The sequence below is a fragment of the Watersipora subatra genome, chromosome 5 (assembly GCF_963576615.1).
Source record: "Watersipora subatra chromosome 5, tzWatSuba1.1, whole genome shotgun sequence".
NCBI lineage: Eukaryota > Metazoa > Bryozoa > Gymnolaemata > Cheilostomatida > Watersiporidae > Watersipora > Watersipora subatra.
Window position 1 is genome coordinate 58,465,265 of NC_088712.1, and position 25,210 is coordinate 58,490,474.

The following is a 25,210-nucleotide window of genomic DNA, read 5'->3' on the forward strand; positions in this document are numbered from 1 at the left end:
CAGATTATGACTAGATGATTAGACCACGCCGAAACAGAACTGTAAAGTAACGAGCATCTATATTTGATACGGAGTCTTTGGTAAAACCCAAAGTTTTTGTCATAAACTGAGTTATCTACAAGAAGTTTTATATAGAGCCTTTTAATGGCCTTTCAATTTACGTGAGAACATCACGTGTCAAAAAAATAACCAAATGTAATGACTACATCAGAAAAAAAACTGATTCCGATCTACGGCGGTTTCGTGATGGCTGCGATCAACTGTTCGTTTTTGAGCTTTTAAGAGCTTGTAATCACATTTCCTCATATTTTGCGCCTACAACACAGCAGAGTAAGACATGGTGAATCTTTTAATACCAAATAACTGTAATGCGAATCTTGTTGCAAGCCAACGTTTAAGAGAAGTTACCTGATCTTCAGTTGGAAGAGATTACGACTCCAACTTTGCTACTGGTTTTTAAAGGAAAGTATTACGGTTTTACAGACAAGAATCGCTAAACTGGGAGAAATCGGTCATTGTGTTTCTTTCATGTGTTCTGGCAATATTTTTGGCAAACAGCATTTTTGCATCTTTCTTATTTTGAAACACGTAATAAGCAAGCCGACTGCCAAATTTGACCTCGGGTGAAAATTTTCTTGAGTTCGTAAGGTAAAAAAAATTTGTATAGTGAGATGAAAAAATGATCATGTTCCACTTCGTAAGGTGAAAAAAATCATATCAGTCAGGGCAATCCTATCCTGAGGGTGTGCTGTATCACTATCACAGTAGTTCAAAGGTCAGCTAAGTATAACACTAGTTAAATTTTTGTTTTTGTTTTAAGAAAAAGTAACTATTATATCAAGTTATTACCACATAATACTTGTCAAACCGACTTTTACAGATGCGTGGCATCTATGCCTGAAGGCCCTGAATAGAAGCATGCAGGAATTAGAATGATAAAATACCTGGAGATAGTAGGGCTCTCCTAGACCAGCGGTCCTCCCCAGACACAGGGTCAGCACCGAAGTATTTTAAGTGTACTGTTTCACCCACAGGCAAACCGGCAGCCTCGGAATGATGAATCTGCATGGAAAACATTATGGTCAGTTACACCATATAATTTTACAATATACACGAAGTCATATGCCCCTTCCATATGATGCTCAAGCGATTGAAACAATTGAATAGATGTGCAATGGATAGAGCTGGCACGGTGGTAAAACGTTTTCATTAATTTGCCGAGTCCTGGTGTACATGCTGACAAAACTGACCCTTTTTTTGTTATTCAGAGAAGTCTGTAAACTCATGACAATAGATGAGAACCACAATACCACAATTTGAGAAACTGTCCGCTTTATAATTAGAGAGAAGACAAAACACTAGCCGTTTATTCAGGATGTTTCATCTATCAAGATCTATCAAGACAGTTGTCAACATTTGCTGAGCTTCGGCAATGATGAAATTCCTACAATTCTTCACAAAACTTCTCATAAAATTTCATACGGCTAAAAATAGGTTTTGTGCCTGCCAAACACCCACTCATCAAGGGGGATAATTTCAAACAATATGTACAGCTTTAGGAATCAATGAAATCTACAGCCGCCTCGATGTGCTATTCGAGTGATTCTGGATTCGCTATGCAGACCCAGCATGGATTGGCATAAATAATACCCATCATAGCTATAAGGTAGGTGATAAGCATCTATAATTGAGGGTTATGTGTATACATAAACTTTGGAGTTGCCCCTACACACCATTTTCAACCGTACACATTTGACAGTAATTATGCTATCAATTAGATGACTTATAAATGAATCCAATTTCATATCCTAACACACTTGCTACACAGCGAGTAGTCGCTCTATCGTAGCCTGCAAACCCGAGATATTTACAAAGACATAAGGTCATGGTTTGTAATGATGAACCGTGAAGCATACACTTACCTTCTGCCAACGGGGTCACCAACACGATTAGAGCTTACCTAGTGTAACCTAATTTAAGATAAAACTCTAATTTTACTACAATTGTGATGAATACATGATACACTATTGGCATATCCCATATGAATACTCCCTACCCAAACAGGGCATCGTAAAACAACCTTTGACCCTCTTACCTTGAATTTATCAGTGAATTGTTTCGCCGCTGCCAAGTAATAGTTAAGTAATACGCGCTTCCAACTAATGTTTGAAAAACAAAACAAACAAAACGCTGCCTCAGTTTTCTCATTAACTATCATTAAGAATTTATAAAATTCTCATTGATAGCTCATTCAAAAGTTTATCCAAGTGATGACAAAACAAAAAAGGATTCACATTATAATACCAGATTTCTAGAAACCAATCTACCTTTACCATTATTTTATACTGCTTCAGGTAAAAAAAACAATCAAATACAGAGTACCATCACAATGGAACAGTCTTCCAATAGACTTACGCAAAACTTCTGCATTTACTAGTTTTAGAGTTACTGTTAAAAGCCATTTGTTAAGCCTAGATTAACCTAGACCTGCTGTTTGAGGGTGCAAATTCCTGTGGACCCTGCGCCTCGACTAGCTGCAGTGGGCCTCATCATGCCTCAACGCGTAGGAACTAAGCTTTCTTTTATTTTGTTTGATTCAATCAATATTATAACCACACTTTGCTTAATGTTATATTTCTATTAATTGATGAAATAAATACACCCAAGTACTGGATATTTCCTAGTGTCTTACTGTTTAGTAAAGTATTTTTAGCATTTGCGCATTTCCGTAGTTAATTCAAATTGCATTAATTATTGTTATAAAAAATCTTATTTAAATTTATCAATATTTTATATGATTCTTTTATATATTCACACCTTTTCATTATGTGTAATGTTAAGTTTGTCCCGTGACTGTACTTCAACCCCGAACATAGTGAGCAGTTTACAGGTAGAATTTAAAATTTTTTTAGACTGTGTATAAGCCGCACCATTAACTTTTAAACAAAATTCTAGATCCACAGGTGTGGCTTGTATACAAGGATTTACACATAGAGAAAACATTAGCTATTACTGTCAAACTGTAAATAGCATGAGGTGCCATATTACATAGATTGAAACGAGAGAGAAACCTAGCGACAACATGAGAGCACTTAACATTGAGCAATCCAGAAGCAAACGGTATGATCAGGTAATCAAAATGGTCCGTAGGCCCAAAACTATCTACAGCAAACATCTTGTGCTAAAAAGAAGGCTCATCAGCAAAAATTTACTATAATAGGAGCCGTGTCTGTCTGTTCTTCTCTCTGTCCGAACCCATGCTAAGAGCATCGGGAAAAAGATTTACACCATATGGGAATTGAACATTCAGATTCATAGCCAAGCACACTACGAACTGCGTCATTGGACCACCATGATGAATATTTGTGCAATTAGTTATTACACTTGATGATGTCTTACGACTCACGGGACTGCCATCATACATACTATTAGCTGAATTATTCAACAAAGCCTTTCACGATTTGCAAAAGAACTACACATTGAAGTTACAAATTTAGCTAATAGGATAAGACAACTCCTTTCCTTTTAGTATAGTAGGCGAATGAATAGGTCCTTAACATAGAGACCATGATATCGAAGTAGATTGCACACTCAAACAAGGAATACAACTCTGAACGTATAAATCCGACAAACCATTTTCATGTCGAGCTGAGAGCTCCTGACGAACACTGGACTCATTTGAGGGTGGATCAATACATACGCTCCGTTCTTCTCCAGCTGCACTATCTTTCCTTCGTAGACATTACCAAATTCAAGGGTTATAGGATTCTACAAACAAAGTCTATGTTATTTGATATCATACTTCACACCTCCAATGATGTTTATACTACATAGCGTAAGTAATTGGCGTAGAGCAGGTCGAGTTAACCCCTGAATATTGATTCACTTAATGAACTAAATGCACAATTGCTGAATGAGTTTGATGAAACATGACAAAGATATGTTACACTAAATGAAAGCCACATATATTAATGTTAAAAAATTTCAAAAAATTGTTTGATCAGCGCATAGTTAAATTGGAGGGAAAAAAAGGAAGTTTTATAGAAAAAAACGGAAAGTTAAAGATGAGCTTAAACAAAGTTATTGGTTATTTTTCTATCATTTGTGATTGTTTTTGATGTTTAAGGTTATCTGACTGCCAAGATGTTTCAAGATTAAAATCAATTAAACTTGAATGCAATTGAAACGCTCCAAAGTAAATACATGTGAAATGGCTAGTCACTAGTTGTTATCATTGCGATAGTTGATATCAGCTATTACGTTAAAGTAACAGTGTTACGCGTCTCGATGTTGTCGATCTCTTTGCAACTAGAGACATCATTATCACAGTTTCACTCAATCTGAGCATTTTAATCGCAATCAAGTTTTGTTTATTTTAATCTTGAAACATCCTGGCAGTCAGATCACCTCAAACATCAAAAACAATCGCAAATGATAAGAAAATACCGATACTTCTAATAAAATCTACAAAAATTCATATTTATTAAAAATTTGTGCAAGTTCATCTTTAAGTGAAAAAGACAACAGAAAGTCAAGTTGAAAAAGACAACAGGAAGTCAAGCTGAAAAAGACAACAGGAAGTCAAGCTGAAAAAAGACAACAGGAAGTCAAGTTGAAAAAGACAACAGGAAGTCAAGTTGAAAAAGACAACAGGAAGTCAAGTTGAAAAAGACAAAGGGAAGTTAAATTAGAAAGAAAAAAAAGGAAGGTAAGTCGTAGCGAATGACATGAAGTAGTTGGAGAAGACAGAAAGCAAACGATGCAGGAAGGAACAAACCTTTTTTTCTATCAGCTCCCGCAGCATAGCCATAGCTTTCTCCAAGCTTTCCTTGTTGCGTGCAAATATCTGAAGACTAAGGTCGTCATTAGTCGTCACCCTCACACCTGTCACCGCCTGCACGTGCTTAATGTTGACACCAGCTACTCCAGTGAGCTTACTTCTTTGCTGAGGAGTCACTGTCATGGTCTCTGTCAATAACAATGCATAATATTCAGCTTATATCATAGAAAAATATATTATAGACCTACATGTATAATGTGCAAATGCGTGTCTATATGTAGAGTATTGATAGAGTTGACTAATGGCTGAGTGGCTCGAGGGATGTCTGATGTCTTGCCCTTCATCACCAATGCCCAGCCAGGATGAATAGGAGAAATGCTCAACAAATACGTAGCAAACAAAATTCTGATGAACAATTTCAACTCATAATTACATACAGTTTTGTGATAGCAGCTAGAACAGTGCTTCCTTATTCCTTTTCATCGCCGAACCACCACTGGCTGATAAGAGCAACATCGCACCCATTGTCAAAGCAAGAGGTGTGATATCGTCAAAAAAAAATCTCAAAACGGAAATGACACAAAAAGGCTCAAAACAATTAAAAACGGAATTACTTGGAATATTGGAAATAATTTTGTGAAAGTATACTATATGAAATATGAAAAATATGAAAGTATGTTGGAAATACATTTCATATATTTGGAGTATATGAAAACCATGTTATTAGAAGGTCATTCTATAAGTCTAACATTTTCACATAGCAGCAACACGAAAAACACGAAGATTTTCCACTTTTTTCTTGCCTATTCTCAGCTATTATGCGATCGAAACATGGTTTCTTAAGGATGAGCTTACACAGAATTTTAGCTGATTTTATTAGCAAGTGTCAATATTTTTGTATCACTTACCATTGCTTTCTATGTCGTAAGTGATACAAAAGTGATGCAAGCATTTTTATGCTTGCTTTTTTTGCGATTGCTTTGGTCCGACTGCCAGGATGTTTCAAGATTAAAATCAACAAAATTTGATGACGGTTTAAACGGTCAGACCAAGTGAAAGTGTGATTATAACCTCTATAGTTACAAAGAGAAGAATAGAATAGGCAGAATAGAGATGCGTAACGCTGAAACCTGAACACAATAACCAATATCGACTATCACAAAGATAACTAGCAACTAGCAACTAGCAACATCAATTTGCACATATTTTACTTCTGAGCATTTTCACCGCGATCAAGTTTTGTTTTAATCTTGTTCAAGTTTTAATCTTGAAACATCCTGGCAGTCAAATCACCTCAAATATCAAAAATAATTGCAAATGATAGAAAAATACCAATACTTTTTGATAAAATCTACTGAAATTGTGCACAAGTCCATCTTTAAACCTTTCACTGCCATCCTTGTACAAATTTAGCCTTCGGCCTGCTGCCAATCATTTTACTAAAAATTGCCGATTTGGCTGCATAATATGTATGCAATATTTTTCAATTTCAAATCCTACTCAGAACACTTTCCTTTCATATTTTGTCGCCAACGTGTTGACAAACAGAGCTATGCAAAAAATTCAACGTATTTATATTATGTGCATTGCTAAAGCCATGTGAAGCTTTAATGATCATCTACAATGTTCCTTACTCTTACAAAACTTGCTTTCACCACCATCAGAGTCAGTGCTGTCACCTATACTATATCTGAATATTTTTAAAATTAATTCTTAATCGGCTATAATGCCATCAACAACAGCTATGATGTTTCTAACACGGAGACGATTGGGGAAGCAATATTACTACTAACAATTTCGATTGTCAGAAAAAAAAAATCATTTTTGACTTGGAATTTCTTGATCAAGGATTATAGTTTGCTTGGCGAATATAGGCTATTTTTTAGAGATTTATTCGAACAACACTTTTACCGTCTTGGAAATACTAATGATTGTTGTCTATGTTGTCACGAATCATTAATATGCAGTTACTACGCAACCACAGTAAATTACATGTACAGTAACATTACTATCTAAAGTAATGTATGGAGTTCTTACCTTCTAGACAGATGTAATGGCTAACGGCGGTGTGAGAGAGACTTGACAGCAACGTGCTCGGTACACAAAACGTTTGTAACAACACAGAAGCTTTGAATTTACCTTAAATGAATTTAGCTTACTAAACACACACTGAAATCTGTTTTAATATTTTACTAAACTTACTTTCATTTTGTCGATTTAATTTGTTATTATCCATTTCTGGCTTGGCGCTTTTTACCTCACGTTCGCTATAACCTTTAGCCAGCCTTTTTAAAAGTAATTCGTCGAGAAAGATCGAGTGACGCTGTACATATAAGTGGCCTCTTGCATACATAGCCATTCAGTGGCCTTCGAGAACCCACTCATATCTCAGAGGCTTTTCATTTCTCAAGGCAGAAATTTGCTCGAAATCTTGCTCGCATCTCAATTTTTTCGTATGTAGATGTATGACTGTACAAAATTAAATAATTAAAAAAGCACTTGAAACATGCATAGACTCAGTTCCAAAAGTTTGACTCACAACTTGACACGCCCGCATCACACAATCAAACAATTAAAATTAACTAATTGCAATAGACCAGTGTTACCCAAGATCCCTATAGTTACCTGTTGTTACTATAGTTACCTGTAGCAGGCCAGTTAGACTTCTTGTCTGTACGAGGACCAGAGATAGCATTATGCATAGCATCAAGCATAGCCTTCAGAGGCTCTGTAACAGTGAATGTGAGAAAAGGTGAGCACTTAAGTCAACTGGAGTTGTCTTCTGCTAGTCTAACCTAGATAAACTACCATACATACACTAATGAAGATGTCTTTTAGATGGTGTGAATATATCAGGAGTGAAAATAAATGAAAATATAAGTAACCAGCCAGCTATACCAGTGAAAGAGTTTAACTCCAACAATAAATGTATTTCATACTACCAGGTGAGCAATGAATAACTTGAGCTAGATACAACTATTGAAAGGTGGCCAGCCATAGCAACTAGACAGCAAAGCAATATGAGCTTTGATCTAAATGTTACGGTTAAATCTACAACCACAATAGAGTTAGAATACTAGAGATAAGCCTCACACGAATGACTGACGCTAAAGACTGTACCGATGGCCATCCTATAAGAGATGACAGTCACACATTGCAGCTAGTGAGAAGGACAATAAGCCTTATTGCAGCTATACTCCATACTCACGACTGGACTGCTGGAAGAGCTCTTCCACAATGTTTAAAGGAACTCCTGGGATCTTCACATCAACCTACAACCATGAACTGACAATAAACTAAAAAAAGAGGTCATCCACAAGTAATATTTTGTATAAAAAATGGGATTGAAATGCGCTCGTGATTTCACTACCGGAAAAAAGAACTATTACAATTGTGATCGTGAGGGAAAAAGATTTACCTTTATAAAAGTGCTTCTGCAATTGTTCACACACAGACCCCAGCTACAGCTTCATACAGCAAACTTTCTTGACATTGTAGATTTGTAAAGAAATCAATTTGAATTTTAATATGACTACTAAGAAATGCAAAAACATGATCAGTGAAATTAGCAACATTCGTCTATCTAGTGTTTTTATTGCTGTCACTCAAAAGAGATCATAATTTTGAACAACGAGTGTTTGCATTGTTTATGCAACAGGAAGCGAATCAATTTGGTAGGATAAATTTGAAGCTAAATTTCAGTGTCTTTGAATGACTTAAACCATAGCCCAACATTTAACGACCATACAATGTATTTAAAAATTACCAAAAGCGTCTGGCCACGGAAAAAATAAAAATTAACTATTAATCAGGGATCAATGTACGAGCTCTAGATAAAGTCTGATCCATTTTTGTTAACCAATTTTTGGTGCACCATAGAGGTATTCAGACTAGAGATGCCCCGATTCTAAATTCACCAGCCGATTCAGATACCGATCCGATATACCGATCCTAATTGAAAAATAATCCGATTCAGATCTTTTGTGTTGCATAGATAATTTTGTTCATTTTATTATGCAAATACAAACATAATGCAAAGAAAACATGAATATTATTGTATTTATTTATTTGCATTTATGGAAAAAATATATATACATATTCACATACTGAAGATAAGGTAATTACTGTTAAATGAAATAAAGGTAATTACTGTTAGTGGTACAGTTCTATCTGTGATAACGAAGTCCCTCTTCTATTGTTGGATGAACTGCTGTGCCTGTACAAGTTTAGAGCTAATTAATGTTTCTTTTAATTACCGTTAGTGATTCAATTATCTCAGTAAGACGTCTCTTTCTTCCATCATTATCAATGTAGCCAAGCGTACTGAAGGGGGATTCACTCACCACATATGTTGGAGGACAGGCTACATAATGATACGCCACTGGGGTTACCGTTTTTTGTTCAATACAAACGATCTTTGTATCGTCAGGATCAAGAGAGTGATAGATATCTTTATGCGTCGACTGTTTAAATTACTTTCGTAATGCTAGTAAATAGAAATATTACACCGCGTTCTTGTCTCCCATTTTTGTTATCTTGTTCGTGATTGCCTGCAATAAATCCTATCGCTGTAATTGGGAAATACCACACTTTTTGTTTACGTTATGGCTAAAAAGTTTCCTTCGCTGTGTTGGTCAGGCTATAGACATGAAATAAATTGTGTGGCAGGCCTGAAATTCATTAAGTAAAAGTAAGAAGCTTACAGCTGATGATTTTTTATTAGTATAGCAGGCTAAAATACAGTTTTCTGCTAAATGGTTGATCTGTAAAAAGTATCGGAAGGTTCAGATTTTTTAAGAAAAGATCGGCCGATACCGATTCAGATACTTGGCACCCATATCGGCACCGATACCGATTCCGATACCAAAATCGGGGCAACTCTAATTCAGACTATTATCCTCCCTGTGCAACTATAGAAGCAATAGTATAACATAATATTATATATAAGAATATACCTGCAGAGCAGTAACCCCCTTCTTGCTGCCTGCAATCTTGAAGTCAATATCTCCAGCATAGTCTTCCATACCCTGTAATATGAGATTCTCATTCATACTGGCAGCAACAATATTGATGTCTGGTTCATACAAAACCATCTGATCAACCGAACTTGACTGACTCACCAATAAACAACCTAGATATCTGGAAATAAAAATTAAATTGACTATTCACAGATTACAGAGCACTCTTTCCCTGGGCTTGTACTACAGACAACTTTCAGATGTTAATATTGAAGATCCAATAGAATCCATGTGAAAAATTTGATTAACAGGATTATTGCAGAGTGGTAGAGTCGGCCTCAGATCATGGTGGAAACATTTCCAGTGTATCTTAAATGCCATGTCCTATGAGGACGTAGGCAACCATGGTTCTCCACCACTTCATACCCCTTTTTCTTTTCAGTAATGTTTGCTCAGATACCTCTGCTCTCTTTCTTCCTGGTAGTTGAGTTGCCATCCATTTGGTTTGCCTTCGAAGTAGGCCAGCCGCTTTCTGTTCCCACTCCGTTTTCCTTCAATTTTTCCTGTTTCCGTCAAGCTCTCTAAACCCTCTTGTCGTATTACATGTCCAAAAAACTCCAGCTGTCTTCTCTTGATTGTTTTTATTAGGTTCCATTCCCTCTCTGCTCTTCTTAATACTTCCACACTTGTGATATGATCCTTCCAAGATATTTTAAACATTTTTCTTAGGAACCATACATCCACTGCTTCCAGTCTTCCATAAGTTGAAATTGTCCAACACTAACTGCCATATGTGAGGATGGAGTGAGTGTTGGACTTTATCCACAAAAGTAATTTAAGACCAGATTTTCTCCCTGGCATCCGCTAGTGGCGATTGAACCTCTGACCTGCTGCTTTACAGTTCAGAATGCTGACCACTATGCCACGGACGCTAAACATTTGACAGTTATACTCCAAAAAATGTAATAGCAAGTTGTGTCTGACACTTCTTACGAGTTAGCAGATTCATGGTACAAGATTACGGTACAATAAGGGGAGCGCATCCCTTCAATGTCAATTTAAATTGATATTTTTTGCGTGTGTTCGACACAGTAAGGTTTATGGTTAAAAAAGAAAATTTTTCAGGTTCAAAATGAAGTAAAACAAAAAAGGATATTTATTTACTGTTGTAAGAGCGGTGTCTGTCTATTCGTCTTTATGAAGCCAGGGTTAGAGGTTAGGATAAAATATTGATTTCAATGAGACTCCAACTCGTGACATTCAGATCGGTATACGGACACTAACACCTGTAGACTGACACTGTAACACCTGTAGACTGACACTCTAACACCTGTAGACTGACACTCTAACACCTGTAAACTGACACTGTGACACCTGTAGACTGACACTCTAACACCTGTAGACTGACACTCTAACACCTGTGAACTGACACTGTGACACCTGTAGACTGACACTCTAACACCTGTAGACTGACACTCTAACACCTGTAGACTGACACTCTAACACCTGTAAACTGACACTGTGACACCTGTAGACTGACACTCTAACACCTGTAGACTGACACTTTAACACCTGTAGACTGACACCGTAACACCTGTAGACTGACACCGTAACACCTGTAGACTGACACCGTAACACCTGTAGACTGACACTGTAACACCTGTAGACTGACACTCTAACACCTGTAAATTGACACTCTAACACCTGTAAACTGACACTGTAACACCTGTAGACTGACACTCTAACACCTGTAAATTGACACTCTAACACCTGTAGACTGACACTCTAACACCTGTAGACTGACACTCTAACACCTGTAGACTGACACTCTAACACCAGCACCGATTGACTGCCTTTAAGTATTTCTGAATAATTGTGTGCATGCTTTTCTCATTGCTTTAACTGGTCACCTAATGATCTCACATAGATGTTAGACTGCAGTGGTTTTAGTATATATAATAGAAATACTCCTACATGTCATTTTCTCTCCAAAGTGCGACAAGAGAGAAAATGATATATTTAAGGTTAACTATGGGACTCTCGTTATTCATTTCAAATGTTAAAACTTGCATCGGACTTAACGCTTTACATTATGTGGAACTTTTTACGTAATATGAAACAAAGACTTAACATAAATTCTTTATGTCAAATGAAAATTATGTTACAGGAAGTTTACGTCATACAGGAGCATCTGCTATATATAAAGACAATAACCTCTACAACTTTTAGACCTAAAAATCATCCACAGTAAAAAGTAACCAATTAAAGAGATAAGCAGTTAACTAAAAATTTCTAAATAAACATTTACTGTGATTCATATTTCCGGTTTAAATACTTCTCTGTCTGATCATAAACCCCTGCTATGTTGCTGGAGAGATATAAATTTCATTAGCTTGTATGAAGCATTTGAAGCTGAAACAGTAAACCGGCAAAGTACAGCCTAAAACATTCTCTGTGCCTGAACCTGTCTAAATGCAAGCCAACGCGCCATACTGGAACCTAACCATTTAGGAGTTTTAAGAGAAGCAACTTGTCAGACACTCAGGCCGGTATGAACCAGCAGTAGAACTCATTACCAGCAGTCGTCAAGATCTGCAACATTTGTCTATGATTACTTTATCAAAACAAAGTTGGAGAATTATAGCCTATTAGTCATCACAGTCAGCCTAACTTCTCACCAATATGTCATGGAGGATGGCATGTCTCACGATCCTTCCCTTACCGTCTGCTTCTGTAATAAGTCCCATGGCTACCCCGGCTGCTGCAGATGTTAAAGGCACACCAGCGTCCAGTAGAGCCATGCTTCCAGCGCATATAGACGCCATGGAGGAAGAACCTGTAATTTACCTAATCATTTTGAAAGGAACCATATTGAAACAGAGAGTTGTCCTCTCCTATGTAAAATTTCTAATCATTCTTATGCAAAAAGGTTTCTATATATGTATACATATATACCCATGTATTTGTATAACATTTTAGTTTCAAGACTGAAGGTGTGACAGTCCCAAAAACTACTTTTTTGAAGAAATTATTGTGGGGAGATAACTTCATATTGGAGTGACATAGTTACAGTGCTACCTGCAGAAGGATATACCCAAATGTCTCTGAACTAAAACCTGACTTTCACACTTTATACAGTTAGAGATGCGTTGTTACCACCTCGATTTCTTGCATCATCCCTCATTTTTACAGACTGTTACCTACAACTTCTAAATGTTTGTTAGAGATGATCATATTAATGATCCAATTTTATATATATAGTTGCAGAGCTGAACTTCCTTCGGTGCATCAGCCAATTGTAGAAAACCTTCAAGTTTAGCTAGCCACATTATGTCTCCATCAAGATGAACTCAAAAGTCTAAAGCCTGCAAAACCAATTACTGTTCATTTTTAAAAATATTTTCTTAGTAAATTACTTCAAAATAAAATTTTCGCATTCCATTTCGCATCCAATAAACAAGTTTGTTTTCAATGGAGAGTTAGATGAAATATCATAGTATGTGTAAATAAGTAAATCAAATGCTTTTCAATGCAAATTTAACTGCTAGTCCAAAGAGAAGACAATTCTACATTTACATGTATTATGAACCAAGACAATCCTTCATTTTTTCGTGACCTCATTTTATCGTTGTCGGTCATCTTTATAGACAACTTTTATCGTTAAAACACGAGGCTTTAGCAATGAATTTTTAAAAACTATGCATTCGTTTAAAATTTTTTATTATAGTATCAAAACAACACCAAAAAATACTATTAAATAAAAGAATGACGATCGTTTTCTACAAATATGGCGGTTTTTTCGTGAACGAGCGCATGTGCAAACGGCTTGATGACGTCAAAAAATGATGCATAGTTGAAATTTGTAACCTCATGTAGATTTGTAAACTTTTTTCCTCCCCTTTTCTCCCATTCACGGGTCGTCAGGGTTCGTAAAGATCAATGAATGTCAAAGTAGTGGGCAAATAGAGGTGGTGTTCAATTAAAGGGTGGTGCTTTAATTGGTGTAAGGTGGTGTTCAAATAAAGTTCCCTCAGTATATAGTCACATTCTGACGAGCTAAATGTTAAAAAATTTATGTTTTTTCAAATAAAAAGCTCATCATTAGTTGCAGTAGCATGGAAATAACTGCAGCAGAGAAGAGATCATATGAGCACATATGTAAAGATCCCAAACATAAAAGGGACCAAATGGACAAGACAAAACGCCAACTTAGACATACGTGTAGATAAACACTTTAGATATAATGATTGTCAGAAATTAACCTCAGTAGTTGGAGGTATTCACAATAAGTTCATTATCGAACATGATTGTTCAATCTTGGTTGAACATTACTTCTTGCCATATATGCATAATAGTCTTAGTGTCAAGCATGCCTGATCTATATATCATAGCTATATACACGGTTATAGATTACTCAATGACCACTGAGATCTAGAGCAACAATAGAATATAATGCTGAGAATAAAAGTACCATTAGATTCTAGAACCTCTGCGAAGACCCTCACTGTAAATGGAAAATCTTTAGGCAGAACAGGATGGAGACCCTTTTCAGCCAAAGCACCTGCAAGTGCATATCATAAGATAGAATAAAATGGTGAGTTGTATTAATGAATGAGAGCACCTGTGTAAACATGTTAAACTGCGCTGTAGGTGCAAGGCATGTTCCTACCAAAGCAAATTGCAAGAAAAAAACATTAAAACACTATAACCAGCAAGGGTAAAAGCTAGCGGTTCAATTGCTTGGGATGTGAGAAATCCCTTTAAACTGAAGCAATAATATAATATAATATAATAGCTAAAGCCAATAAAGAGAGCTTACAGTGAATCTATATATATTTCTCAAAGTATATGTGTCCGTGGCTCTGTCTGTCATTCCAGCTATAGCACACGCTGATTATTTTACTGATGCGGCCACGCGTTATGATGCAACTGTTAAGAAATATTTTTCGTAAGGCTCGATTGCTTATCTGGGGTCAAGGCCAATTCTTCTTGCGCGGACAATTATATGGTCTCCGTATCGTCGTATTCAAAGTTTTGATGGATAGCTTCTGGTGGAACAATAACCTTTTTTATACACACAGACTTTTATGCAAAAATAGTTATTATTAATTCTACATATTCAAAATTTTTATTTCGTTTTTTTAGTTCACATTAATTTTTTCAGTTCGCATTACCGAATCAACTTTTCTTGTAATCGCAGCAAAACCGACTTAATTTAGCTATTACTTGCTAATTATTTCACATTTACATCTAACACTTTTTATAGTCGTTTTATTTTTTTTAACTTATTTGACCTGCACGAAACATTTTTCTCATATGAAGCTTAAAAGTAGTTTGCCAAAGTTTGTAAACCTTTACAGTTGTTTTTATTTTCTCTCTTAATCTATTTCAATCACACAAAACACTTTTTTCACGATATGTAGTTTGAAAATTAGAATGGCAAATTTTGTTATATATTAAATACAAATCAATTTTCTGACCAAAGACTTTATTTCCCAAACAACAGGGCAGCACAGCTAGTAAATATATAAAAGCAGAAAAAGAATCAGACATGAGTGGTCTGCAAACGCACTCAGGCACTGGAAGAAAACAAACTAAGTAAACCATGAAGGGTGCCTACCATGGCCAATTTCTCGTCGATTAGCTCTGGCGGCTCCCGTGTCCATGTCTCCAGAAGCATACTGAGGAAACTGAAATAAAACTACTGCTGTTATGACATCGCCTCTGATGCACTCAATATGAACACACACCTAGGTTTATAGTTCCACTTTGATGAACCAGGTAGCCAATAGTATAATTCATCCTTACATACACAAAACTATAGTGAACGCAAACCACATACAGGAGAACTCAAAAGGAAATATGAAGCAATCCTCACCTCATAATGTAGCATAAAGTTCTTCTCTGGCCGTCCTCTAAAATGTGACAAAGAGTACAATTTTTACTCTTGTCAGTAACTAGCCAGAAACAATACCTGAACAAAAAACAAACTTCACATCCCAAGCTTCTCATCATACAGCATCGCTGGAGCAACAATGATGAATACCCACACAAGAACTTCAGAAACTGCGTCCGTCTTGGTCATCATTTCTAAGCTGTCAAGTGTGACAGTTGCCATAACTTGTGTCTGTCCTCGCTGAAAGAGGGCTGATCCATGCAGAGGCTTGTGTATGTCTACCTCGCAAGAGAGAGGCCTGATGTCAGTGAGCCGTCTGCTGTCTGGCCTAGCAATACATACTAAACATACTGCTTCCATTTGTGTCAGAGGGAGTATGCTCTGGAGTAGCCTGTCTTGACAAACTGTTGTTTTTGCGGAGTTGTTCCCCCGTCGAGCGGGCGAGCAACACAACAGCTTGTCACAAGACGTACTGCATCTGATGCATCAGCTGCACTGAAAGGGAGTTGTTCTCTTCCGTCTATGCGGCTTGGCTGCAATGTTATGGCGGTCGCTCCATTGGTAATCATAACGGATTTCGCGCAAACATTTATGTAGAAAAAAATAAGATGACAACGTTTAGCCAAAAACCAGTCTCTGTTGTAAACGTTAGTAAAATTTAAGAATAAAATAAATTGAAAATAAAATCTATAAGAACAAATAAAACTGACTGATACAAAAATAGAAAACTGACTGAGCGCACAAATAACGACATGCTTAGTCGCTGTTGTTGCCTAAGTTCTCAAGTTCTACTAAAGTTTACCGCAGAGACTGGTCGCTGGTTAAACGTTATACGGTAATCTTATTTTCTATACATAAATTTTTGAGCGAATCTCGTTATGATTACCAATGGAGCGACCGACATAACAACCAAGCCGCATAGACGGAAGAGAACAACTCCTTATGAGTGCAGCTGATGCATCAGGTGCAGTACGTCTTGTGACAAGCTGTTGTGTTGCTTGCCCACTCGACGGGGGAACAACTCCGCAAAAACAACAGTTTGTCAAGACAGGCTAGCCCTGGAGCAGACCTACAGACTAAAATGGAGGAGCAGGGTTGTCAGAAATTAAGAGACCACCCAATAATTCACTCCTTTGGCCATCTTGGCACTGATGCTGGAGCCGTGTTAATCCATTTAATTAACACACATTGTACAGCTTTAGATACAGAAATTTCTCCTTGTACTAGCAAAATAAACTAAAAGCCATTTAGTTTCATGTTATAGCGAAGGTGATGGAATTACTGCCATCATGTTACATCTGTATTAAAGATAATCCAGCCACTCGGCACTCTAAGTGGCCCTTTTCAGCACCACCAATTATTACAGGAGTTGTTCATTTATGTTGAAATAGTATCATAAAATCAACTAGTTGAGAATACAATAAGCAAATAACTAGGATATCTTTTGATTTTTGTCAGGGTCAGTTGCATACACATTTTCATACAAAATAAATGCCATTTACTGCTTATTGAAACCTTCCTCCATATTAATCGTTAAAAAATTCTGCATCTACTAGTACATGATTTGTGATACTTTCTAGCAGAGTTAAGGCATTAAACCACCGCCACCAGCATGTCTCTTAAATGTGAGGTGGTTTTGTATTTTTTGACAATACTGTAGACAGCACAATGAGACTTGCAAGTGTATAGAGCTGAAACTAGTTATGTCTCCCGAATCTCTTATCAATTACAGTAATCCGAGTACTTCACGGGTTCAATTCTAGAACCATCCGTGAAATACAAACTAATTTCTTTTCTAAAGTCTGAGCCATAATTTTAACACTTCGGAAAACAAACTGCTTTCAAAACTTTCACAAATACTATTCACGCACATGCAGCATACTTATAGAGTATATTGTATATGGAGCAGTGAAATCAATAAGTGATTAACAAGGACTGTACAGAATTAAAGAGGCAAGGTCAATGCTAAATATTCTTCAAGATAGCAAAATGATAGAAAGTGCTTATTGGTGACTTTCTGAAGATGGAAGAGGAGGAGTGGCCAAATTTTATTCAATAAAACCAATATCGAGCTATTTTTCCTAGCTATTCTATTTTTATCACTGACAAGGAGTTTAATGCTAGAGACTTTCATATTAATAGACTGTGTGCTCTGTATTAATGCCTTGGCGACGACACCGGCAGTATATTTCTGTACATATTATGCGAAGCTGCGATCGTTGAAGACACAAAGTAGAGAGGATTGCTGTATATGCCAGCATCTTTTCAGATGAGCTAATGGGAGCTATTTTTACATGACATTGCTTCCATGTGGTGTTGCTTTTATGTGGCATTGCTTTCACATGGCAGTGCTTTCACACAGCATTGCTTTCACATGGCAGTGCTTTCACACAGCATTGCTTTCACATGACTTGCTTTCACATGGCATTGTTTTCACATGGCATTGCTTTCACATGGCATTGCTTTCACATGACTTGCTTTCACATGGCATCGCTTTCACATGGCATCGCTTTCACATGGCATTGCTTTCATATAAGATGAGCATATTTGGTAAACTAATCAAAACATCCTAGAAACACGAGAGTCATTTGACCAACAAGTTGTTCAGTTCTTGAAACACACAGAACTTCCTGTGACAGCCTACTTAAGTGTTTTCTCGGGGGTACGAACAGACAAATTTGTATTTAGTTATTTTATATAAGAAAAATTGAGTTGAGATACGAACTTGTATCTCAAGGTATTACAGTAATTGAACTACCTACAGCTACCATAGAAGCAATCAGAATGAATATCAACTTGTATTACTGCTATTTGTCTTGTTGATCAGAACTTGACCTTGACAAAATGTCATGTGGTACTCTCGATCATCCGAGCACAATTACACCTTCACTACACATCGCTTAGCCTCTGGCCCAAATAAACTCTCTCATTCGTTTGTAGCATACCTGATTCCTTCATCTAATATCCTCTCTCTAATGATTGTCTTGGCAAGTTTGAAGAACTCATCAGACAAAAAGCTGTTTGATAGCTCAGAGAATTCTGGGAGTTTGCGAGCGGCAGAGAGAGCGTGATCCTTAATTGACTGAAGAGCATTATCTCGAGACAGCTTATCGTGGGCTGCATTGCTGTAGACATCCACAATGAAGCCACGATAGTTTCTGCAAGATGGCGATAAACATCGTCAAACCTCAACACACAAATATTTCCAAGGCAAGGGCTATAAATTAAAGCAACTGTTTGACTTACACCTACAATAATTTCCGACATGATGTTCAAGGTTTCTGGAAGGATTGCAGTTTCTTAAAGGTTGACTTGCAACAAAATTCACATTACAGTTATTTGATGTGAAAAGATTCACCATGTCTTACTCTGTTGTGTTGCAGGTGCAATATATATGGGAATGTGATTACAAGCTTTTAAAAGCTAAAAAACGAACAGTTAATCGCAGCCACGCGAGACCGCCGTAGTTTGGATTCGCTTTCCAAAACGGCTCAAATGGGACGTAATTGTTACAGGATGGTTTCTGTTTACACTTTCATGCAACCTTAGTCGTCAAAATATTTTCACAAATATACTTCATGCATTCAATAAAACCATGTCTATTGTTCTTACGCATCTGTTTCATCGTCATTGTAATACTGTCACTTTTAGCACTGATATCTTATAACTTACCGTAAAAAAACGTTAAACTTTCTAACCGTACCTCGAAGGAGTACATATCATTGTCTGATAATCATGACGAGCCTGTTGGTCACCTGTGATAATCAAAAAGTGCTGCAAAAATTATTTGCTCAGTATTGGGTCACATGATTAGATTACGACTTGATGATTGAATAATGCCGAAACAAAACTGTAAAGTAGCGAGCATCTATATTTGATACGGGGTCTTCGATAAAACCCGAAGTGTTTGTCATAAACTAGTACTATGATAAGTTTTATATTGAGCTTTTTATTGGCCTTTCAATTCCCGTGAGAACATACGTGACAAGACGATAACCAAATTTCGTGGTTACATCATCGAAATAAAGAGATTCCAATCTACGGCGGCTTTTCGTTTTTGAGCTTTTAAGAGCTTGTAATCACATTTCCACATATTTGGCACTTAAAACACAACAGAGTAAGACATGGTGAATCTTTTGATACCAAATAACTGTAATGTGAACTTTGTTGCAAGTCAACCTTTAAAAACATTAAGGATTTCTATGCCAATGGTCATAACGGCGCATTTGGAATTGCTCGAATCGGAATAAGAATGACTCAAGAGTGAAAAATGTTACGAATGGAATAACTTGTGCAGCATTTTCTTACGTATCATTTGCAGTAGCCGTTTCTATCTTTCGCAAACAAAACATTCAACAAAAATTTGCGAGACACAAAATCTTGATTGATTTGCAGATTTTTGTCATTTTTATGTTGTGGACGATGCAAAAGCCGTACTAACCGAGTCATGAGAACACAGTGTTTGTCACAGAGTAAGAATCGATGCACTCGATGGTTTTCGAGCCAGAATACACACATATAATGTACTAAGCCTCACTTGACAAGCCACTGCTGCAGTTCATGGTTGTCCTCCTGGGAGGATAATAGAGCCATCTTGAGGGGCATGACCTGGTTCGCCAAACCTTTAATCATTCCAGCTACAGTTGCAGCATGCTGAGCTCCGAATGCAACAGCACTTGCAAACTTGGCGACAGGCAACTCATTAGCCGATCCCTCGAGCATTACTGGAATGTGACAGAATCAAACCAAATTTGCAAAATAAAAGCAAAAAATATGATTAGAACACTAAGCTCTTGTTTTTTGAAGCAGATGAATTTGTGTCCAGAGCGATGTCATACCACAAACTGTAAACTAACTTATCATTGACAGAGAATCTTGAAGGAAAACTTTTAGCTTGACTCATCATCGAACGTGAGAACAAAATTAAAGCTTGGTAAGTTATTAGCCAAATGGTATTTTTATTTTGGTCATTCAATGCAATATCAGATGTTGTTACGTTTGATGTTTTAGTTATTCATTGCGCTGAATGTTTCGATAGCATGTGGCCTAATGAGAGTACGTCCTCAAAGATGAAATTACACAAAGTTTAAGCAAATTTCATCAGAAATTATCAGCAATTTCCTATCATTTGCGATTTTGTTTGATGTTTGAGGTGATCTGACCGCCAAAATGTTTCATGATTAAAATCGACAAAACTTGATTGCGGTTAAAAAGATGTGCAAAATGATGTCACTAGTCGCCATCGTTGCTACAGATGATATCGGCTATTGCATTGAAGTTGTAGCGTTACATGTCTATATTCTGTTGGTCTCTTTGCTAATATAGACATTATAATCCCATTTTCTCTTGATCTGAGCATATTTACCGGAAAGAAGTTTTGTCGATTTTAACCTTGAAACATTCTGGCAGTTGCATCATCTCAAACACCGAAAACAATCGCAAATGATAGGAAAATACCAATACTTTCTGATCAAATCTATTAAAGTTTTATACAAATTTTAAACCAAAAAACAAAGCAATACTCAAAAGTGCTGGTTTCAGAGTAGTGCCTTGACAAACTGGTCTCCCAAGGTTGAGCAAGTGTCTTGACCGAGTCATTTTACTATTGATCAAGGAGATATCTTAAAACCTACCAACACGCTGATCACAACGGGCTGCTATCACCAGGTTGAGATTACTGCTCTCCAGCTGTTCCCTAGTCGGGTTAAGGATGGGGCTGTTGTGCAACCACCCCACCTTCACAGCGCCGATAGCGTCAATCATAGGAATGTTAGACGTGGCCAGGGCTGCAGAAGCTATAATGACAGCAGAAGGTAGGACTGCAAAAGTCAATCAGGTATACAGTAATCTCTCCTACTTCCCAGGAGGGGGGGGGGTGACATCCCAGACCTACCAGGGAAAGGGGAACTCCTGAAAAGTAGAAACTGATTTCTTTTCAAGTATAAGCTATAGTTTTAACACTTGGGAACGGTGAAACTTTTTTTCTAAACTTTCACAATTTGTGTACGTGTCCTTCTACATGCAGTGTAGTTGTATACTCGACATTCGAGCTTAATGCGTTCTGGGACTGAGCTCGTATGTCAATTTACTCACATCTCAAAGCACTATTTATTACATATAATAACTAAATACAAATTAATTCGTTACCATTCTATGAAAAAAACCAACTAAAGCAGGATATTACGATGAAAAAACGTGTTTTCAATTGTTGTAATTAAGTAGGTATGCTCACAATGTAACAAATACCTGTATAGTTGTTAAGATTTGCAATAAAATGTAATATTAACATGTACAATAAAGTTTGTAATTTCGAGACAGACATTGTGAGAGACTTGAGAGCAATGTAGTCGGTACACTAGACTTTTGTGATGCTGCGTAACAGAAACTTTGAATTTAACTTGAATGAATTTAGCTTTTACTAAAGTTACTTTAATTTTGTGGTCTGAATTTTTATCATCTGCTTCCAGCTGTTTTTTGCCTCGCGTTCACTATAACCTTTAGCAAACGTTTCTAACACATTTTCGAACTGATTTGATGAAAAATACCAAGCGATGCCATTTTCGAAAATGGCCTCTCACATACTTAGCCATTTGATGACTAACGAGCATCGGCTCGTATGCTCAAATCATAAGATTTTTATATCTCAAGGTAAAAACTTGCTCAAATTTCGATTTTCACCGCATGTTATGACTATGATTTTCCCGCATGTAATAAGGTTTATGTACCATGCTGACATCGGTAAGGGATTGCCGAGGACTGAATGGGTGATGTATGAGTGGGTGATATATGACTGGTCAATGAGGTGAAGTCAATGCATCAAGATAGCAATATAGTGTAAAGCACTTATCGACGATGTCCTGTAGATGAAGTAGGGATGGTTAAATTTTATTCAATATTTAAAAAGCGGTATCGAGCTATTGTTGGCAGAGATTCTACTTTTATCACTGACATCAACCAGCTCATAGCTAAGAGACTTTTGTACAAATAGACTGTGTGCTCTACTTTCATGCTCTGTTTTGCACATACTGCGTGAATTTCATAAACTTTACGTAAAAAAAAAGGAATTGACGTTTTTTGATTTACCGCAAGTTGATATTTAAACTTTAATCCAAGTATTTTAAACCAGAGAATGCTTGAGTGAGGGCATGGACAAGTATGGATAGTCGTGCTTGTGATTAACTGAATTTGCTGAGAGACGGAAGCCACATGAATGCAGATATGAGAGAGAGGATAACTCTCTATTTTTATAATGCATAACTCATGATCAGCTCGAGTGACAACACCGGCAGTGAATACATAAATACATACAAATACATGAATACATAAAAAAATGAAAACTATCCTAAATCTTCAATACAGTAATGCTGCGAAGCAGGAGGAATTACTTTACCAGAACAGTTGACATAATGTTAACTCTTTCGCTACCGCATTAAATTCTGACCGAACGATTATTCTGCCCAAATTAATTCTAACGGATTTTCGAAAAACCGATATAACTAGTATTTAAGCAATAGCTCGAGAATAAAAAACAGATATCGCTTTAATGTAAAATGCATCTTATTCAGAAAATAATTCTCTACAAGATAAGTATAAAATTGTTTAGTGAACCTCACTGTCGCAATTTTTTTGACGCCTTCTTTGCGTTGAACAAACGCGGTGTGTTTCTTATTACCATGACGATAACGATCTGGTTTTGCCGTTTTGAAAAATAATTAAAAATGGAACTGTTGAGTCAAAAAAAATTCTATTGGTTGCACGTGATTGGCAACAAGGTTATTTCGTTAGAGACCAAATTTGATCAGTCTAGCTAATGTGAAGGCTTCATAAAAAAAAGAAAATTGAAACCATATTGATAATCCGATACATCGGCTTACGGTCTGTACTTATATTACTGCGAAAGCCGATACATTGGCTTGCGGTAGCGAAAGAGTTAAAGTAAAGAACCCTTTTCTACGCATAATGAGAGTTGTCTACACCACACAAAGGGAAAACTCTCAAGGTGGACTCAAGTGTATGTCAGATGTTAGCAATACTGGATGTAGAGGTGTGTTAAATAGTGAGTCATTACTAACTATGTTGGTGATTTAACAACTTGTTCAATGATAGATATCCTATCTTTCAACGGTCTTGCAACTAATGTTTTCTGTATTGCTGATGAAAATTGTAGCAAAATGCATCAATTGAGCATGCTTTTGACATTCGGTAACTTAATGATGACAATCTAAACCGGAAATGCGCCCTTCTGACAGTTACAACTACAAACTACCTTTTAATATTTGAAACAAGTTATAACAGAAGCCGATTAAGATATTAAAGTCTCTTCATAAAATAAATATTAATTTCTATCAAAAACAACAGATGCTAGTAGTGCAAGAGTGGCTTTACCAAATTCAACAACATGACAGTATCATTGAACCTGAAACTACAGTTTTCAGCAAGGTCGACAAACGTAATGGATTTCTTACCATCTCTGCTATTTGATGAAATAAATGTTGTATAAGGAAATTCGTTTGACAAGCCAGGTTTGGTCACATTTTTAATTTTCCTTTGAAACCTTTTTCTTTACTATGATAAGAGACGCGTTCGTTCATCTAAGTCATACTAAGAGGTAAGGAAAAAAGCCTCATATGCTAACGAAACTCAGCTATTCAGCCAGCCACTACCAACTGTACAACTCAACCACCTTACTATATTGTGGAATAATTGTGCAGATACTTATTACACCTGATGATTTATCATGGCGATCGGGACTACCAGGGTACTAGCGCATCTAAATAGATATAGTTCCCATTAGATAGATATACACTGTAAATAGATATAAATATATATATAGGTCACATTTGACACATTTGATCGGTTACCGAGTGCTCTAAACATTTGTTTAACAAAAGGCAGCCAGTTATGAGATTTACTTAGGTTGATTTATCTACATCAAAATTTATTAAGAAAGGTGTTCTGCACACAAATGTGACTAAAATAAAGCTAAAGAATTGATAAAAGATTCACAAAGTACTTTATGTATGGGCACCTACAGCATATACCTACCAGCATTGATCGCTGCGACATCTGGATGATGGAGATTATCATAGGCAAGGAGATTGCAGGAAATGTTTGTCTCCAACAGATAGTTTGCAGGAAACATGGGCCGAACACACCGATCTGTATCAGTCGCAGAAAAGGTTTACCATTTGTTAAAAATTGTACCATTTGAGAAAAATATTGCAAACATGTTGGCTATGTCACATATCTGATATCAAGCAGCAGGTGTCATTGAGTAGATAACACAAAGCGCAAGACTATGTAACATTCCGTACAGGATGAATTTATTCGCGGAGTTATATTTCGCGAAAATTGTCTTTTCATGCATATTCGCGGATGAATTTATTCGCGGCTGAAAACTGCCACTCTCTAGGAAAAGTTAACTCTATTGCGGCTAGTAATAGATATTCCTACGCATGCACACACCGCGTGTTCCGGTTTATATTTAGCTTACAACTGCGAGGCGATCATGCTATTCTACGATAAACAATTTTTGCTGCGTCCAGAGGTTTTCACGAATATTCATCGCTTTGGAGG

General features: G+C 36.7%; 1 protein-coding gene across 2 annotated transcripts in view; it reads right to left on the reverse strand.

The window, feature by feature from the left end:
* Window positions 1-25,210, reverse strand: part of LOC137396277 (polyribonucleotide nucleotidyltransferase 1, mitochondrial-like) — a 34,579-nt gene that overhangs the window by 5,389 nt on the left and 3,980 nt on the right. Inside the window, exons 3-17 of one of the 2 annotated variants that reach the window (XM_068082472.1) lie at window positions 24,680-24,793; window positions 21,268-21,429; window positions 20,172-20,358; window positions 18,580-18,792; window positions 15,789-15,962; window positions 15,617-15,653; window positions 15,359-15,428; window positions 14,210-14,299; window positions 12,417-12,574; window positions 9,736-9,807; window positions 7,989-8,052; window positions 7,425-7,451; window positions 4,778-4,968; window positions 3,634-3,768; window positions 945-1,062 (exon numbers count right to left, since the gene is read on the reverse strand). In XM_068082472.1, coding sequence (XP_067938573.1) covers window positions 945-1,062; window positions 3,634-3,768; window positions 4,778-4,968; window positions 7,425-7,451; window positions 7,989-8,052; window positions 9,736-9,807; window positions 12,417-12,574; window positions 14,210-14,299; window positions 15,359-15,428; window positions 15,617-15,653; window positions 15,789-15,962; window positions 18,580-18,792; window positions 20,172-20,358; window positions 21,268-21,429; window positions 24,680-24,776 — 1,795 coding nt within the window. In that variant the 5' untranslated portion in view covers window positions 24,777-24,793. Of the gene's footprint in view, window positions 1-944; window positions 1,063-3,633; window positions 3,769-4,777; window positions 4,969-7,424; window positions 7,509-7,988; window positions 8,053-9,735; window positions 9,808-12,416; window positions 12,575-14,209; window positions 14,300-15,358; window positions 15,429-15,616; window positions 15,654-15,788; window positions 15,963-18,579; window positions 18,793-20,171; window positions 20,359-21,267; window positions 21,430-24,679; window positions 24,794-25,210 lie in introns of both variants that reach the window. The other variant, XM_068082471.1, reaches the window with a different exon arrangement.